A 20468-nucleotide genomic window follows, 5' to 3' on the forward strand; every position below is an offset into this window, starting at 1 on the left:
TCCACCTTTTGGTATAATCCTGGGTTAAATGTGCATCCACCTTTTGGTATAATCCTGGGTTAAATGTGCATCCACCTTTTGGTATAATCCTGGGTTAAATGTGCATCCACCTTTTGGTGTAATCCTGGGTTAAATGTGCATCCACCTTTTGGTATAATCCTGCGGTAAATGTGCTTCCACCTTTTGGTGGAAACCTGGGTTAAATGTGCATCCATCTTTTGGTATAAGCCTGGGTTAAACGTGCATCCACCTTTTGGTGGAAACCTGGGTTAGACGTGCATCCACATTTTTGTCCAAATCTGGGTTAAATGTGCATCCACCTTTTGGTATAATCCTGGGTTAAATTTGCATCCACCTTTTGGTATAAACCTGGGTTTAAACGTGCATCCACCTTATGGTGGAAACCTGGGTTAAATGTGCATCCACCTTTTGGTATAAACCTGGGTTTAAACGTGCATCCACCTTATGGTGGAAACCTGGGTTAGACGTGCATCTACCTTTTGGTGGAAACCTGGGTTAGACGTGCATCTACCTTTTGGTGGAAACCTGGGTTAAACATGCATCCACCTTTTGGTATAATCCTGGTTTAAATGTGCATCCACCTTTTGGTATAATCCTGGATTAAACGTGCATCCACCTTTTGGTATAATACTGGTTTAAATGTGCATCCACCTGTTGGTATAATCCTGGGTGAAACGTGCATCCACCTTTTGGTATAATCCTGGGTTAAACGTGCATCCACCTTTTGGTATAAACCTGGGTTAAACGTACATCTACCTTTTGGTGGAAACCTGGGTTAGACGTGCATCCACTTTTTGGTCCAAACTACCCAATGGGAAAAGGCAGGACTGGCAAGCAGGCCACCCAACAGGTCTATGGCAATAATTGCAGATGGAGACACCAAACTTTCACAGGGCTTTGTAGAAAACCAGTTGGTATTTCCACTTGTAAAACAAACTTCCTGTCCTTTGATCCCACCTTGGTCATGCCCTGCCAGCTCATCAATATCTGACTCCTTCCCATTTATGGGTCCACTTAAGGCAGATCCCACACTCCGTAGCCCTATTTATATGGACTACATAATGTAGAAGAAAGAATACTTCAAAACAAATCATTACATTGGAATCGTATAGCACTTTGTCTGCTTAAGAAACCACATTCATTTGTGTTCTTGCATCATGTTTGCAGAAATATCGACAATACTTGGCAGGAATCCTGGCTCCTCCATATGGAGCGATGGAGATGATACCGAACAGGAGTAAGGAGACCCTTTTTAATCTTTCACGTTCAATTCCTACAGCTCTACATGATAATTTGTTGTAATATATTTCGGAACTTATAAAAGACGTTTGTCGTGATGCTTCTCTTCTATGAGCTAATGATTATGTACACTCTAGAATTTTTTTTCTTCAAGTATTCCCACAACACAACAACAACAACATGCATTTTAAGGCCATGTTCCCTGCTAGAGCGGAAGTATTCCCACAAGGCGATGTAATATACACAACATGTCGTCGCACACCACTCCTGTCCTAACACTTCCTTTTTTGAGTTTTTAGCTGCGACGAGCATCTCTATGAGAGGACCGCGTTGTTGTTCTTGTTGTTGGGGTGCCTTTTTGAAAAGCGCATGCGCATACACTCGGACTTCCCCTACCGACCAAGCCCGTTTCAAATTATCCCTCTGCCACCCAGAATTAACATTAATAAATAACATTAATGAATTAAGATTAACATTAACAGAAATAACATTCACGTCCATACATTATATGTAATCAGTTGATGAAGCATGATGCGTCGCAAAACAAAGGACAAGACCAGAACTGAAAGACAAAAAGACGCTGGTGCATGCGTATAATTTAATGACTGGTCGAATTTGGTAGCGCATATTGCAACGGATATCCTCATGATTCTACACGTCGCAGCTGGTGATCACACTGTGGTCATTTTTCTCTTGTTTTTTAAAAGTATTTCCGCAAGGTGATGTAATGCACACACAGTGTCACTGCACACCACACCACTCATGCACTAACACTTTCTTTTTTGAGATTTTTTTTTTTGGTATTCCCGCAAGGTGATGTAATATATACACCATGTTGTCGCACACCATTCATGCACTAACACTTCGTTTTTGAGTTTTTTTTTTAGTATTCTCTCAAGGTGATGTAATATATACACCATGTCGTCGCACACCACTCATGCACTAAAACATCCTTTTTTGAGTTTGTTTTTTTCATATTCCTGCAAAGTGATGTAATATACACACCATGTCGTCACACACCACTCATGCACTAACACCTCCTTTTTTTCATAGCAACATAGCACAAGCAATATGTTATCAAGTGATTTCTCCATTCAAATTCCCTTGTTTGTGATTATCTCATGGCAACGTCCTTTGTAAAAACAAACTTAAATCCGTTTCTTTCACAATTTGCTAGCTACATTTTAATTTGCATTCATTATTATTACATTAAGGAGTCCCTCTTTCTTGACCTTCTGACAATAAGAATCATCCTTTGTGCCAGTGACTGTTGTACACACCTGTCTTGTTGCACCATTCAGGGAGCTGCTGGTCTTCAAACAAAACTTTGAGCTCGTTGTAACGTTTGCTCGAGCTCAAAAAAGGAAAAAGGCTGATTGAATGTTCCAATATTAATTGATCGTTCATGTTTAATTCCTTTGTAGGACTTGTTGATAAAGACCAAATGAAAAGCAACGATCTACATGCATTACCCACACACTCTGGCAAGGTATGTTAGGTGTAAAGGCTGATTTATGCTTCTGCAAACATGCACGGGTGTCGCCCGCAGACGTCCGCATGGGTGTTTGCCAACTTACTTGCATGTAACGTTAACGCGTGCAGTACGGGGCAGTGTCACATTTACTAAAACTAAAGAATGTACAGAAAATGGAGAAGCACCCAGAAATGGAAACCCGTTTCCACCTCCAGTAAAAGTGTAAACATTCTGTTTGAATGTTTTGGTTCTTTGTTTTAGTTCCGGATTTGGGTCTGGGCCCAACCCTCAATGCTACCAGATATACTTCCCTGCTCAACCAATCAGCGTTTGTTTGACGCACATGACCACAGCTACGTGCGACGCATTGTTGAGATTTTGGAGGGGTGCGCATCGACCCCTCGGCGAGCCTATGCGGGCTACGGTTACCCATAAACCCCTTCTCTGCATAGCTATGCAGAGACGCTTACGTGCATCTTCGTAGAAGCATAACTCCGGCTTATGTGATCATTGTCTCAATAAACCAACAAAAAAAAGATAATTCATTCAGAAATACGGATTGATTAATTCCTTCGGAATTAAAGATCGATTAATTTTCTCAGAAATACAGATTGATCAATTCGCTCAGAAATAGAGAGAGATTCATTACCCCAGAATTAGAGATAGATTAATTACCCCAGAATTAGAGATAGATTAATTACCCCAGAATTAGAGATAGATTCATTACCCCAGAATTAGAGATAGATTAAATCCCACATAATTGGAGAAAGATTAATTACTGTACCCCAGAATTGGAGATAGATTAAATCCCCCATAATTAGAGATGGATTAATTCCCCCACAATTAGAGATAGATTAAATCCCCCATAATTAGAGATAGATTAAATCCCCCAGAATTAGAGATAGATTAAATCCCCCAGAATTAGAGATAGATTAAATCCCCCAGAATTAGAGATAGATTAAATCCCCCAGAATTAGAGAAAGATTAAATCCCACATAATTAGAGAAAGATTAATTACCCCAGAATTAGAGATAGATTAAATCCCCCAGAATTAGAGATAGATTAAATCCCCCAGAATTAGAGATAGATTTAATCTCCCAGAATTAGAGATAGATTAAATCCCCCAGAATTAGAAATTGATTCATTCCCCTGTAATTAGAGATAGATTAAATCCCCCAGAATTAGAGATCGATTAAATCCCCCAGAATTAGAGATAGATTAAATCTCCCAGAATTAGAGATAGATTAAATCCCCCAGAATTAGAGAAAGATTAAATCCCACATAATTAGAGAAAGATGAATTACCCCAGAATTAGAGATAGATGAAATCCCCCAGAATTAGAGATAGATTAAATCCCCCAGAATTAGAGAGATTAAATCCCACATAATTAGAGAAAGATGAATTTCCCCAGAATTAGAGATAGATTAAATCTCCCAGAATTAGAGATAGATTAAATCCCACATAATTAGAGAAAGATTAAATCTCCCAGAATTAGAGATAGATTAAATCCCTCATAATTAGAGAAAGATGAATTACCCCAGAATTAGAGAAAGATTAATTACCCCAGAATTAGAGATAGATTAAATCTCCCAGAATTAGAGATAGATTAAATCCCCCAGAATTAAATCCCCCAGATTAAATCCCCCAGAATTAGAGATAGATTAAGTGCCCCAGAATAAATCCCCCAGAATTAATTCCCCCACAATTAGAGATAGATTAAATCCCCCAGAATTAAAGAAAGATTAAATACCCCAGAATTAGAGAAAGACTAAATCCCCCAGAATTAGAGAAAGATTCAATCCCCCCAGAATTAGAGAAAGATTAAATTCCCCAGAAGGAGAGATAGATTAAATCACCCAGAATTAGAGAAAGATTAAATCCCCCAGAATTAGAGATAGATTAAATCCCCCAGAATTAAATCCCCCAGATTAAATCCCCCAGAATTAGACAGAGATTAAATCTCCCAGAATTAGAGTTAGATTAAATCCCCCAGAATTAGAGAAAGATTAAATCCCACATAATTAGAGAAAGATTAATTACCCCAGAATTAGAGATAGATTAAATCTCCCAGAATTAGAGATATATTAAATCCCCCAGAATTAAATCCCCCAGATTAAATCCCCCAGAATTAGAGATAGATTAAATCCCCCAGAATTAAATCCCCCAGAATTAAAGAAAGATTAAATCCCCCAGAATTAGAGAAAGACTAAAGCCCCCAGAATTAGAGAAAGATTCAATCCCCCCAGAATTAGAGAAAGATTAAATTCCCCAGAAGTAGAGATAGATTAAATCCCCTAGAATTACAGATAGATGAATTCCCCCACAATTAGAGATAGATTAAATCCCCCAGAATTAGAGATAGATTCATTCCCCCGCAACTAGAGATAGATTAAATCCCCCAGAATTACAGATAGATTAAATCCCCCAGAATTAGAGACAGATTAAATCTCCCAGAATTAGAGATAGATTAAATCCCCCAGAATTAGAGAAAGATTAAATCCCACATAATTAGAGAAAGATTAATTACCCCATAATTAGAGATAGATTAAATCCCCCAGAATTAGAGATAGATTAAATCCCCCAGAATTAGAGATAGATTAAATCCCCCAGAATTAGAGATAGATTAAATCCCCCAGAATTAGAGAAAGATTAAATCCCACATAATTAGAGAAAGATTAATTACCCCAGAATTAGAGATAGATTAAATCCCCCAGAATTAGAGATAGATTAAATCCCCCAGAATTAGAGATAGATTTAATCTCCCAGAATTAGAGATAGATTAAATCGCCCAGAATTAGAAATTGATTCATTCCCCTGTAATTAGAGATAGATTAAATCCCCCAGAATTAGAGATCGATTAAATCCCCCAGAATTAGAGATAGATTAAATCTCCCAGAATTAGAGATAGATTAAATCCCCCAGAATTAGAGAAAGATTAAATCCCACATAATTAGAGAAAGATGAATTACCCCAGAATTAGAGATAGATGAAATCCCCCAGAATTAGAGATAGATTAAATCCCCCAGAATTAGAGAGATTAAATCCCACATAATTAGAGAAAGATGAATTACCCCAGAATTAGAGATAGATTAATTACCCCAGAATTAGAGATAGATTAAATCCCACATAATTGGAGAAAGATGAATTTCCCCAGAATTAGAGATAGATTAAATCTCCCAGAATTAGAGATAGATTAAATCCCACATAATTAGAGAAAGATTAAATCTCCCAGAATTAGAGATAGATTAAATCCCTCATAATTAGAGAAAGATGAATTACCCCAGAATTAGAGAAAGATTAATTACCCCAGAATTAGAGATAGATTAAATCTCCCAGAATTAGAGATAGATTAAATCCCCCAGAATTAAATCCCCCAGATTAAATCCCCCAGAATTAGAGATAGATTAAGTGCCCCAGAATTAGAGATAGATTAAATCTCCCAGAATTAGAGATAGATTAAATCCCCCAGAATTAAATCCCCCAGATTAAATCCCCCAGAATTAGAGATAGATTAAGTGCCCCAGAATAAATCCCCCAGAATTAATTCCCCCACAATTAGAGATAGATTAAATCCCCCAGAATTAAAGAAAGATTAAATACCCCAGAATTAGAGAAAGACTAAATCCCCCAGAATTAGAGAAAGATTCAATCCCCCCAGAATTAGAGAAAGATTAAATTCCCCAGAAGGAGAGATAGATTAAATCACCCAGAATTAGAGAAAGATTAAATCCCCCAGAATTAGAGATAGATTAAATCCCCCAGAATTAAATCCCCCAGATTAAATCCCCCAGAATTAGACATAGATTAAATCTCCCAGAATTAGAGTTAGATTAAATCCCCCAGAATTAGAGAAAGATTAAATCCCACATAATTAGAGAAAGATTAATTACCCCAGAATTAGAGATAGATTAAATCTCCCAGAATTAGAGATATATTAAATCCCCCAGAATTAAATCCCCCAGATTAAATCCCCCAGAATTAGAGATAGATTAAATCCCCCAGAATTAATTCCCCCACAATTATAGATATATTAAATCCCCCAGAATTAAAGAAAGATTAAATCCCCCAGAATTAGAGAAAGACTAAAGCCCCCAGAATTAGAGAAAGATTCAATCCCCCCAGAATTAGAGAAAGATTAAATTCCCCAGAAGTAGAGATAGATGAAATCCCCCAGAATTAGAGAGACGAAATCCCCCAGAATTAGAGAAATATTAAATCCTCCAGAATTAGAGACAGATTAAATCCCCAGAATTAGTGAAAGATTAATTCCCCCACAATTAGACATAGATTAAATGCCCCCGAATTAGAGATAGATTCATTCCCCCACAATTAGAGATAGATTAAATCCCCCAAAATTAGAGATAGATTAAATCCCCCAAAATTAGAGATAGATTAAATCCTCCAGAATTAAATCCCCCAGATTAAATCCCCCAGAATTAGAGATAGATTAAATCCCCCAGAATTAATTCCCCCAAAATTAGAGATAGATTAATTCCCTCAGAATTAGAGACAGATTAAATCCCCTAGAATTAGAGAAAGATGAATTCCCCCACAATTAGAGATAGATTACATCCCCCAGAATTAGAGATAGATTCATTCCCCCGCAACTAGAGATAGATTAAATCCCCCAGAATTACAGATAGATTAAATCCCCCAGAATTAGAGACAGATTAAATCCCCCAGAATTAGAGATAGATTAAATCCCCCAGAATTAGAGAAAGATTAAATCCCACATAATTAGAGAAAGATTAAATCCCCCAGAATTAGAGATCGATTAAATCCCCCAGAATTAGAGATAGATTAAATTCCCCAGAATTAGAGATAGATTAAATCCCCCAGAATTAGAGATAGATTAAATCCCTCAGAATTAGAGATAGATTAAATCTCCCAGAATTAGAGATAGATTAAATCCCCCAGAATTAGAAATAGATTCATTCCCCTGCAATTAGAGAAAGATTAATTACCCCAGAATTAGAGATAGATTAAATCCTCCAGAATTAGAGATAGATTAAATCCCCCAGAATTGCAGATAGATTAAATCCCCCAGAATTAGAGAAAGATTAAATCCCACATAATTAGAGGTAGATTAAATACCCCAGAATTAGAGATCGATTAAATCCCCCAGAATTAGAGATAGATTAAATCTCCCAGAATTAGAGATATTTAGATCGGACGAACCGATCGAACCCATCTATGAGACTATGGACTCTCCCGACGCTCCCATCGCCGAAAGTCTACCGACCCTCCCCTCACCGAGTCTACCAGGGCCCGACGACTTGGCGTTACACCCTTCGTCACCCGACCCTGGTTGACACCGCTAGGGGCGCGACTATAAGACCCGCTGCTGCGGACGGTGCTCCGAGACTTCTCCTGTGACACGTTACATCTGGTAGACTCGCTAACGGTACGCCAGCATAGAATATTCAGCTTGCTTACATTGCTTACATTGAATGTTATGAATGGTCCCATGTGATGCCATATCTTATGCTTATTGCATTTCCTGCATTACAGGATGATGTCATGATCTAAATGGAATTAAACCAGAAGTTGGACTAAAGTTGTGTGGACCTGATTGGTTTTCCACAACACTCAGGTGGATCGACGACAACCGTTGACTACCTGATGGTGCGTAGGCGAGATATGGGGCACCTCCGGGACACAAAGGTGATCCCGGGGGAGGAGGCTGTTTCACAGCACCACTTGGTTGTCTGCGACATGAGGGTGAAAGGTGCGAGGAGAGCTCGGCGGGTGAAGTACCAACCGAGAATGAAGGTGTGGAGGTTGAAAGAGGTGCCAGTAAGGGAGGCATTAAAAGAGAGGCTGAGTAGGGTAGAGGCTGATGTGGTTGAGCTTGAAAGTGATTGGATGTCAATGAAAGATAGTCTGTTGGGAGCCGGTGGTGAGGTATGTGGATGGACAAAAGGACCACCGAGGCACTTGGGAACATGGTGGTGGGATGATGAAGTTGGAAAGAGGATTGACGAGAAGAGGAAGAAGTTCAAGGAGTGGCAGAAGGCGAAGGGTACGGGAGCAGAAAAAGCAGAGCATGAAAGTTATAAGGCAGTCAAGAAGGCTGCAAAGAAAGAGGTAGCAAAGGCTATAAGGCAGCCAAGAAGGCTGCAAAGAAAGAGGTAGCAAAGGCACAGGAGGCATGCAGGAAAATGTTCGGAGAACGCTTGGATTCGGAAGAGGGTCAGAGAGCGGTATTCAGGATTGCAAAGCAGATAGCGAAAGAGAGGTGTGATGTGATGGGGGTGAGTTGCTTGGGACAAATCGTTGTGGACCCAGATGGAATTAAAGGAAGACGGAAGAGATGTATGGAAATGCTGTTGAATGCAGAGAATGAATGGCATGGCAACATAGAGAGTAACCCAGTTTTAGGACCGGCAGAGAAGATAACTGAGAAGGAAGTTGAGGAAGCGATAAAAGCAATGAAGAGTAGAAAAGCAGGAGGGCTGACGGGAGTTGTGGGAGATGTGTTGAAGGCAGCAGGAAGTTGGGGTGTGAAGAGAATGACAGAGATCTGTAATCTGGTGGTGAAAGAAGGCCGCATTCCAGTGGATTGGGAACTGAGTACCCTCGTCCCTCTATACAAGGGGAAAGGTGACCCTCTGGAGTGTGGCTCGTACCGAGCGATAAAGTTATTGGAGCATGGAATGAAGGTATTGGAAAGGGTGTTGGAGAGGAGGATAAGGAAGAAAGTGCAGATCGACGAAATGCAGTTTTGGATTTATGCCAGGAAGAGGAACGACAGACGCGCTTTTTATTGTGAGGCAGTTGCAGGAGAAGTACATGGAGAAGAGGAAGAAGCTGTTTCTTGGGTTTGTTGATCTGGAGGAAGCATTCGATAGGGTTCCACACGAAGTATTGACACGGGCATTGAGGAAGTTAGGAGTGGAGGAATGGTTGATCAGAGTAGTGATGGCAATGTACAAAAGAGCGCGTACAGCTGTAAGGATGAAGGATGGGAACAGTGGTGAGTTTGAGGTGAAGGTGGGAGCGCATCAGGGGTCGGTACTAAGGTCACTACTATTTGTAGCTGTGATGGAGGTGCTGGCTCAGAACGTAAAGGAGGGTTTTTTTTGGGGGGGGTGGGGGTTTGTTTTTTTGTTTACAGAATCGAGGCTTGTGAAAGAGCTAACATTTATTTCACAAACAAATCTAACAAACAAAATATATAAAAAGAGGGAGCAGTAGACAAGATGGGGAGAGAAGGGGAAGCACACAAACACAACATTTGAGAGCAGGGACATCGGGAGATGTGTGGGAGGGAGAGGGCTTGGGGGGAGGAGGCGTGGGAAGGGGGGGGGGGGTGGGAGAAGTATAAAACACAAGTACACCAAGGACTTCCAGCACAGAAGTTGGTATTTCAAAAAAGTGGATTTGGGGTGAAATTAGCAGGGGTAGAAAAGATCAAGGTTTTGGATGGGGGAAGATAAGAGATGGTGGTGAACAGCTGTTTTAAAGACCTGGAGGGAGGAGTGGGATTGAAGAGAGTGAGGGAGTTTGTTCCAGAGGCAGGAGAAAAGAGGAATGAAGGAGTGAAGGTGAGCAGAGTCTTGATTTTGGCAGTTTAACCATAAGAGGGTTGCAGGCAGATCTTGTGCGACCTGCAGGAATATTTGGGGGACAGAGCCCAGAGACAGCTGGGAGGGCAAGGCCGGAGAGGAGTCGGTAGAAGACGGAAAGACCACCAACCTGCCGGCGGTGAGTGAGTGAATGGCCCTTGGAGTTAGCTTCATCGCGGGAGATTCCAATGATTCTGAACGCTTTGGTTTCAACCGCGTGAAGACGAGCTAGGTGTGAGGCAGGAGCACCAGCCCAGAGGGGAGTGTAGTATTCCATTGAGCTGCAGATGAAAGCCTTGTATGTGGTGAGGAGCTCAGGTGTGCCAAGGAAGGACTTCGCACGACGGAGGATGCCCAGTCGGCGGCTGGCTTTGGAGGCCAGATTTGAAATGTGGTTTTCCCAGGAAAGATCATGGCAGATAGTGAGACCCAAAAGCTTGAGTGACATAACGTCGTGGAGAAGTTTGTTGACAAAGTACATGGGAGGGTTGTCCGGACGGTCTTTTCGAAGAGACATAGTGATAGTGTGAGATTTTTCAGGATTGAAATGTTCCACTTGTTTGCCCAGTCTGTGATTTTGTCGAGGTCTGCAGAGAGTGAGGAGGCTGCTGCCTGCCTATCTGAAGGAATAGGTATGGAGTGGCAGAGAGTAGAGTCATCAGCAAAGAGATAGAGAGGATTTTCCAAGAGAGTCAGAGAGATCATTGATGAAGACCAGAAAACGCACAGGGCCCAGAACACTGCCTTGGGGAACTCCAGCCTGAACAGGAAGAGGAGATGAGATAAACCCATTCAGGGCCACACGTTGACTACGACTAGAGAGGAAGTCCGCCAGCCATGCGTGGAGATTTCCATGGATACCAAAGGAGGAGAGTTTGGTGAGCAGAGGGTGGTGCCAGACCGTGAGTCCCAGTGAGTCGCAGAAGTCCTTTGCTGAGGAGCCATGGCTTGTGATAGAGGTACCCACACCCAGCCAACTGGCATGGTGACAATTGAAATCACCACATATGAGGAAGAGAGAGTTGGGATGGGTAGATAGAAGTTGGTCCATATTATCAGACAGCGAGATGTATATGGAGTCATCACTGTTTGGTGGACGGCACAACACACATATGAACAAAAGGTGGGAGCGAAGGGGAAGCCGTAGCCAAAGGTATTCCTGGGGGTGAGGTGGAGAGAGGGCAGTGCAGGGCGAGTGAGGAAGAGTTTTTTTTATAAAGATAGCAACCCCACCTCCAGGACATGGCTCAGGTCTAACCTTCCTGGAGGTGCGAATAACCTGGGATAGATACCAAGGAATCAGAGACACCATGAGGTAGGAAAGTTTCTGTTAAGCAGATCACGTCTGGTTTGTCAGAAGCAACCTGTATGGAGAGATCAGTCAAGTTTGAGCGAAGGCCCCGGATGTTTGAGGTCCATACCGTTAATGAAGAGGAAGGGGGAGTGAAAACATTTTGCTACCTCGGAGACATGTTGAATGTAGAAGGTGGATCAGACTCAGCAACGGTTGCTAGAGTGAGATGTGCATGGAAGAAGTTTCGGGAACTGAGTGGCGTGCTGATGAGGAGGGTAGTGTCGTTGAAGCTGAAGGGAAAGGTGTATGCTGCATGTGTGATAAGTGTTATGATTTATGGGAGCGAGACATAGGTAATGAACGTAGAGCAGCAACGAAGGCTGGAAAGGGTGTAAATGGGAATGGTTCGGTGGATGTGCAGAGTATCGTTGAGAGAGAGGAAGACAAATGATGAATTGCGAAAGATGATGGGAATAGAGCCTGTGATTGATGCTGTGAAGAGAAACAGGTTGAGATGGTTTGGTCATGTGTTGAGGAAGGATGAAAGTGACTGGTTGAGAAGAGTGATGGAAATAAATGTAGAAGGAAGTAGAGGACTATTAATGGTCAGTGCCATGAAACTTTCCAAAGTGCATGTGTGAGACGCTTGGTCTCCTTCAAAATGATGGAGAATGGCATTTTGCATTGACAGATGCAGATTGCAGAAGCAATACAAATGTGCCCACAAATCAGGGAGCTCTTTGTGACCCTCCTACTCTACTCTTTTGAAACCCTGCTGACCCAGTTATGGTCTTCGACCATCACCATATGCACTGGTGGGATGACTTTCTTCCTCGGGTTCCTCAATAAGCAAGCTGATCATCAACTCCTGCGTGCAATGGTATCGCTGGACGTTGAGCATCGCCTTCAACACCACGACAGACAACTTTCTGAGTTTCATCTGCCAAATGTCACAAATGATTTGCGTGCAACAGTGCAAGCAATCAATGGAAATATTGCACAACCACAACTGCCAATGATTATTCAGGAGGAATTTGAACTTGCTTATGATTTTAAAACTTTGAGAAACATTGTAAACCAACGCTTGCATGGCCCAAATGCACTTCTACCCTCTCAACGTGAGGTATATGTATATGACACTGTTATAGTTGCTTTACAGAAAAAGGAACCATTGGCTATCTTCCTGGATGCAAGAGGTGGGACAGGTAAAACCTATACACTGAACACTCTGCTAGCTGCTGCACACACCCTGCACAGTGACAAAATGAATGTTTCTCTAGCTGTTGCCTCAAGTGGTATTGCGGCTACACTTCTGCTGGGTGGACGTACATTTCATTCCAGGTTCAAAGCCCCCATCATGGTCACTGACTCAACAACATTATCAATATCGATATCTCACCAAAGTGTTCTTGCTGACCTAATTCGTAGAGCAAACCTTATTGTATGGGACGAGGCTCCAATGAGTCACAGGCACCTACTTGAGGCACTTGACCACCGTACATTACGAGACATCACCAACCAAGACATACCTTTTGGGGGAAAAGTAATAGTTCTCTGCTGGACACTTTAGACAGGTGCTTCCTGTTATTAAACATGGATCACGTGCCCAGATTGTCAATGCCTCTCTGAAATATTCTCTGTGTTGTGGCAACATTTCAAGATATTCCACCTTACCGAGAATATGCGTGTGCTTATGAATGGACATTGGACATTATAAAAAATCGAGGGAGTTTGATCGTTGGCTACTACAACTTGGCAACGGACAGCTACCCTACAACAATGAGGCATGCATTGAAATACCAGAGGAAATGTGCATGCAAATTGACAGCACCTCACGTGAAACAATCAAGTAGATCCATGAGTGAAGTCATTGACTGGGTCTTTCCTGACTTTCACCGACACCACACAGATCATAAGTGGATGGCAGATCGTGCAATATTAGCACCAAATAACACATTGGTGGATACCATCAACGAGGTCATGTCAGATACATTTCCTGGAACACCAACACTTTGTCAAAGTGCAGACAAGACGGTAAATGATGATGATGATGACGATGCCACACGTTTGCCAACTGAATATCTCAATTCCCTTAACATTGCCGGAATGCCACCTCATCAACTCTCACTCAAGGATGGCATGCCGTTAATCTTGCTCCGCAACCTCAACGCGAAGCCAGGACTCTGCAATTAAATGGGACACGGTTAATCGTGAAAGAAGTTATCTGTGGCCGCCTCCTAAAGGCTATTATTGCTAATGGTGACAATGCAGGTCGCAGTGTGTTTATCCCTCGCATCACTCTTCAACCTACAGATGGGATTTTCCCATTCCATTGGCAACGACGTCAGTTCCCAGTGAGAATTGCCTTTGCCATGACCATAAACAAGAGTCAGGGGCAGAGTTTGTCTAGGGTGTGCTTGTGGCTAGAACAACCGGTCTTCACATATGGTCAACTGTATGTAGGATCATGACGCGTTGGCCACCCTGACAATATTCGTTTCGCTATCAAGCAGTTGCCTCACCTTCCAAGAACTGCGACATGTTGTTGTATTGTTTACAGTGAAGTGTTATCACTATCCTGAACTTAAATTGCTTATAAAGATGTAACATCACTGATATTACAAATAAATTTGAGCAGAAGAAATGTTTGCATTATCATTGGCTTAAATCATGACGACACAACAACTCATAGTCATTATCCTAAGTTCAAACAAACTTGTGCCTCTGCAGCGATGTATAGTGAGGCAAGCACAGCATCCCGATCCACGCTATTCGATTTATGTCAACATATTTTATCTATCTTTTATATATATATATATATATATATATATATATATTGTTGTGGATATGAGAATGTTTTTTTTTATTTATTGTTGTGGTAAAATGTTGTTGTAAAAGGTTGTTGTAAAATATCACCCCTCCTCCCTCCGTTTGTGGTTGTATAAAGGTCAAAGGGCGTTCCCGTAGTTAGTCCATAAAACATACATGCAGGACACGATATATCTTTTTTGACAGTTATATCCTTATTATGTGTATTAGTGTAAGGCTGTGTCTTCCATTAATTGAAATACTCCATTGCACCAGTGAAAGAGAATAGATCCCCTTTCCTTCCCATCCCCAAAATCTCCCTTTCCTTGCCATCCCCAAAACCTCCATTTCCATATTACATCCCCTCTCGTCACTGCTGAGCCCTCGATTCCCAATCACCTCCCCTCCAATAACCGCCATTGACCATGTGCTTTGAGTCGGAGAAGAAAGGCGTGTCTCCACCTCGTCAGAGGGGAGGAGGGGCGCGCCCGCCCGTCGTCATCCAGGGCGGAGCCCGAGGGTCGCGCGACCAACCAGGGCCGAGGTGAGCACCCCGATGGGCGTGTCCAAAACGCCGGCGGCGTAATCGCTGGAGGCGCTATAAAAGGCGCAAACGGAAGTGGTCACAGTGAGTTGGTCGGAGATGCACTTTGAGTTGGTCACAAGGAGTTGGTCTGAGTCGGTTGCCAGAGGAGGGTCAGTGGTTGCGTTGGTTGCGGTGGTAAGGAGTCGGTGGTCAGTTGGTTGCGGTGAGGAGTCGGTGGTGAGGAGTGAGAGAAACAAGAAAGAGTTGAGGGTTTGGACCAGACGAGTGGGACAAGGCCTGGCAAAGCACGCGACGTAAACAGCAGCCAAAACAGCAGCGTGGGGCCTGGCCTGAACGGCGGCTGCTAAACGCGCCGGTTGTGCTGCGGGACCCCCTTGGACCTCCCTCTCCCTCCAGCCATCCACATCCTGCCATTACTGCAATTCCCCGCTTGAGTCAGTGTCTTTTGTTTGTTCTGTCCTGGGTTAATTAAGCTGTATAAGTTAATAATTGCACTGTGTCTCTAATCCTTCTGTATATTATTTTATTATCTTTCCTTCTCCTTGGTTACTTTGAGCATGTAAATAGTAGGAATAAATTTAGTGGTATTTCCAACCTTTTTGTCTTCTGCTCTTCTTCACATCCGTGTCGCCTTTGTCTTTTCCCTATTGACTAGCTGTGGTGCCATCCGGCCAAAGTCCTGGGTGAATCGGGTGAGTCAGGGATCCTGTTAGGTCGCGGCAATACCAAACTGCTCGGTAACTAACATCTTAAACCGCGATCAGTAACAATATATATATATATATATATATATATATATATATATATATACATACATACAGGGGGCTGCAAAAGTAGGTATACAGTTATGAAGAAAAAAAACGTGCGCACAAAACGTATTTTATTGATTATACAAGCATATCAATAATAACATATCAATAATAAACATATCAATAATAAACATATTAATCCCTCAAATGTCCCTCAAAACTATTTCCCTCAAAATCCCTCAAAACTATTATAATACTGGTAATACTGGTATAATCCTTACTGTATACCTACTTTTGCAGCCCCCTGTATATATATATATATATATATATATATATATATATATATATATATATATATATACACACACAGCATATCTATAAATATATCTGTGCAGTGTCTTGTCACTTGTCTTGTCTTGTCACTGAATTACTACCTCAAACTTTTGTAAAATCGTACGAAACTTCGGGTATGAACCTATCTCTCCTGTGTGTGTCTTCAAGGGTCTTTGTTTTGAAATTTTTTGAAAAAACAACTTTTGTTGAAAAACAAAAATTGAAAAAGATGTATTTTTTCAACTTAAGTATTCAACTTCAATTGTTTATGAAATGTAATATCACGTATATGACAAAAACATTTATGCAAAATAATTGTTTGTTATGATTGGTGTCCACCATGACAAAACAGCAACTCAGGCACACTTGGTCATCGATTTATATATCTACATATCTGGGCAGTATCTGTGTTGTCACTGAACTACTCCCTGAAACTTTTGTTTCCGTGGTTGTGAAGTGTTTTTAATAACGTGGTGGTGGTTTTGAATCATGTGGTGGTGAGGTGTTTTGAATTACGTGGTGGTGAGGTGTTTTGAATTATGTGGTGGTGAGGTGTTTTGAATTACGTGGTGGTGACTGGTGAGGTGTTTTTAATTACTTGGTGGTGAGGTGTTTTGAATTAAGTGGTGGTGACTGGTGAGGTGTTTTTAATTACTTGGTGGTGAGGTGTGTTTAATTACGTGGTGGTGAGGTGTTTTGAATTAGTTGGTGGTGAGGTGTTTTAAATTAGGTGGTGGTGGTGAGGTGTTTTGAATGACTTGGTATTGAGGTGTTTTTAATTATGTGGTGGTGAGGTCTTTTGAATTACGTGGTCGTGAGAGGTTTTGAATTACGTGGTGGTGAGGTGTTTTGAATTAGTTGGTGGTGAGGTGTTTTAAATTAGGTGGTGGTGAGGTGTTTTGAATGACTTGGTATTGAGGTGTTTTTAATTATGTGGTGGTGAGGTCTTTTGAATTACGTGGTCGTGAGGGGTTTTGAATTACGTGGTGGTGAGGTGTTTTGAATTAGTTGGTGGTGAGGTGTTTTGAATTAGTTGGTGGTGAGGTGTTTTAAATTAGGTGGTGGTGAGGTGTTTTGAATGACTTGCTATTGAGGTGTTTTTAATTATGTGATGGTGAGGTCTTCTAAATTACGTGGTCGTGAGGGGTTTTGAATAACGTGGTGGTGAGGTGTTTTGAATTAGGTGGGGGTGAGGTGTTTTGAATTAGGTGGGGGTGAGGTGTTTTGAATTAGGTGGGGGTGAGGTGTTTTGAATTAGGTGGGGGTGAGATGTTTTAAATTACGTGGGGGTGAGGTGTTTTGAATTACGTGGTGATGAGGTGTTTTGAATTACATGTGGATGAGGTGTTTTTAATGATGTGGTGGTGAGGTGTTTTGAATTACGTGGTCGTGAGGGGTTTTGAATTACGTGATGTGTTTTGAATTACATGTGGATGAGGTGTTTTTAATTATGTGGTGGTGAGGTGTTTTGAATTACGTGGTCGTGAGGGCTTTTGAATTACGTGGTGGTGAGGTGTTTTGAATGACGTGGGGGTGAGGTGTTTTGAATTACATGGTGGTGAGGTGTTTTGAATGATGTGGTGGTGAGGTTTTTTGAATTACGTGGTGGTGACGTGTTTTAAATTACTTGGTGATGAGGTGTTTAAATTAGGTGGGAGTGAGGTGTTTCAAATTATGTGGTGGTGAGGTGTTTTAAATTATGTGGTGGTGAGGTGTTTTAAATGACGTGGTGGTGAGGTGTAATCGTCCCAAACTTCCAGTCTGCAACTACCCCTCCCCGATGTATGTGCTGAGGGGTTATTTCTTGAAAAAAAACATTCAACCGAAATTGCCTATAAAAATGTAATATCACAAACACAACAAATACATTTGTGCAAAATAATTGTTTGTATTATGATTGGTGTAAATCATGACAACACAGCAACTCAGGTGCAGTCATTATCCTCAGCTAAAATAAGAGCCTGTTCCTCAGTAACGACACTCGGCGAGCCGAGCCAAGCTAGTATATATATACTAGTGGGGTCACCCGTGGGAATCCCACGGGCATGGACGTGTGTGACATTTCGACATATTGAGTTGGATGCTGCACCTGTTTCACAATAACACACACACACACACACACACACACACACACACCTCGTTTTTTCATTTCTGTATCTCACAATTCGGTCTCTCTCTTATTAACACACACACACACACACACACACACACACACACACACACACACACACACACACACACACACACACACACCGACACACATATACACATACACATACACACACATATATATACACACATACACATACACACACACACACACATGCACGCACACGTACACACACATGTACACCGACACATGCATATACACATACACACATATACACATACACATATGGATACACACACATACACATATACACACACAGACACATACACATATACACATACACACACACAGACACACACACACACACATGCATACACATACACACACACATGCATACACATATACATACATACACACACACGTACACACACATGTACACCCACACACATATATATATATATATATATATATATATATATATATATATATATATATATATATATATATACACACACATACAGACACACACATATATACACATAGACACATATATACACACACATACACATGTGTACACACACATGTACACCGACACACATGCACACACATACACATATACACATACACACATGTACACCCCCACACACACATACACACACACACACACACACACACACACACGCGCGCACACGCACACACACACACGTCCCACATGTATATATCCCACATCCCACATGTATATACATGTTTAAAGTGTACGTGCCCTTCCCCCTTCCCCCGGCCGGCAACGCTGAGTACTTCTGCTAGTAACTAATGAAATAAAAACGAAGAAATATCTCTGGGTAATTTCCTGAAACTCGGTGAAATTCGCTGAAATTCGCTGAAATTCGCTCGGTGTATCGGTGAAATATTTTATTTGGGCGGTGTAGAATTGCTTCGAACGAAATATCTCTTAGCAATTTCCCGTCTGTGTTTCATGTCCATGCACACGTGAAATGGAGTTTGTTTTTGCACACGTGAAATGAACATGTGAACCTTTACTTCCGGATAATAATGTTGAATGAAATAAAAACGAAGAAATATAGTGGGGTCACCCGTGGGACATTTCGACATATTGAGTTAGATGCTGCACATTCAAAATGGTTACTGGCAATTCATCAGATCCAGAAATGGTGCAATGAACACAATTTATTTCTTTCACATAATATGTGGCCCCTCACTCCTCTCCACCTGACACTCTCCTCTCTCCACCTGACACTCTCCTCTCTCCACCTGACACTCTCCTCTCTCCACCTGACACTCTCCTCTCTCCACCTAGCACTCCTCTCCTCTCCAATCCCTCACATTCCTCTCCTCTCCAATCCCTCACCTCTCCAATCCCTCACACACCTCTCCTCTCCAAACCCTCACTCTCCTCTCCAATCGCTCCTCACTCGCCTCTCCAATCGCTCCTCACTCGCCTCTCCAATCGCTCCTCACTCGCCTCTCCAATCGCTCCTCACTCGCCTCTCCAATCGCTCCTCACTCGCCTCTCCCATCGCTCCTCACTCGCCTCTCCCATCGCTCCTCACTCGCCTCTCCAATCGGCTTTCCCCGTCTCGTTTCTCTCGTTTTTCTCCCGTCTCGTTCTTTTTCTTGCTCCAAATCGGCCCGTCTCGCCCGTCGGCCCGTCTCGCCCGTCGGAATCGGAAATCGGGCCGTCTTGCTTTCTTGCTTGCGCGTAAATAAATTGTGTTCATTACACCATTTCTGGATCTGATGACTTGCCAGTAACCATTTTGTAAAAATGAATGTGCAGCATCTAACTCAATATGTCGAAATGTCACACACATCCATGCCCGTGGGATTCCCACGGGTGACCCCGCAAGTTTGCATTGACGTTCGTCGACGCACTCGTTCGCCCGTCTCATTCGCTTTCTTGCTACATCCTGTTCAAGTGTGCATTCTTCATCGATCGTCTCATTCATTTTGGAAATAGAAGTTTCCACGCAGCGCATGAATTGTCACTATCCTCAAGAGGAAGTGTCTCGTAATCATCAAATGATAAATGGCAAGTAAATTATATTGTGGAAAATTAAAGATTTCAAATAAACCTATTTAAAGTGTATGCGCACATAACTAATAAAAAAAACGAAGAAATATCTCTCGGTAATTTCCTGAAACATATTTTACTTCCGGCTAATGTTGAATGAAATAAAAACGAAGAAATATATGTCGGCATCATTGTTGACGTTTTTGTGACGACTGTCATCAAACGAAAAAGTAATATATCTTATAGTGTAGCAGCATAGCAAACCTGTTGTGCATTTTGTGATACAAGCACCA

The 20468-nt window shown here is 41.8% G+C and overlaps 2 protein-coding genes across 4 annotated transcripts in view; both read left to right on the plus strand.

The window, feature by feature from the left end:
* Positions 1-1188: 1188 nt before the first annotated feature.
* LOC137437373 (uncharacterized) overlaps positions 1189-20468 on the plus strand; it is a 76228-nt gene continuing 56948 nt past the window's right edge. For 2 of the 3 annotated variants that reach the window (XM_078769111.1, XM_078769109.1), the window contains exons 1-2: positions 1189-1258; positions 2685-2749. In XM_078769111.1, the coding sequence (XP_078625237.1) occupies positions 2724-2749 (26 nt within the window). In that variant the 5' untranslated portion in view covers positions 1189-1258; positions 2685-2723. The remainder of the gene's footprint in view (positions 1259-2684; positions 2750-20468) is intronic. The other variant, XM_078769110.1, reaches the window with a different exon arrangement.
* Positions 8233-14234, plus strand: LOC144889158 (uncharacterized). Its single transcript, XM_078769112.1, has 2 exons — positions 8233-8506; positions 12288-14234. The coding sequence occupies exons 1-2, from the start codon at positions 8357-8359 to the stop codon at positions 13164-13166; spliced, it is 1029 nt and encodes a 342-aa protein (XP_078625238.1). The 5' UTR covers positions 8233-8356; the 3' UTR covers positions 13167-14234.

Source organism: Myxine glutinosa, unplaced genomic scaffold (genome assembly GCF_964187855.1).
Source record: "Myxine glutinosa unplaced genomic scaffold, kmMyxGlut1.1 SCAFFOLD_1202, whole genome shotgun sequence".
Lineage (NCBI taxonomy): Eukaryota > Metazoa > Chordata > Myxini > Myxiniformes > Myxinidae > Myxine > Myxine glutinosa.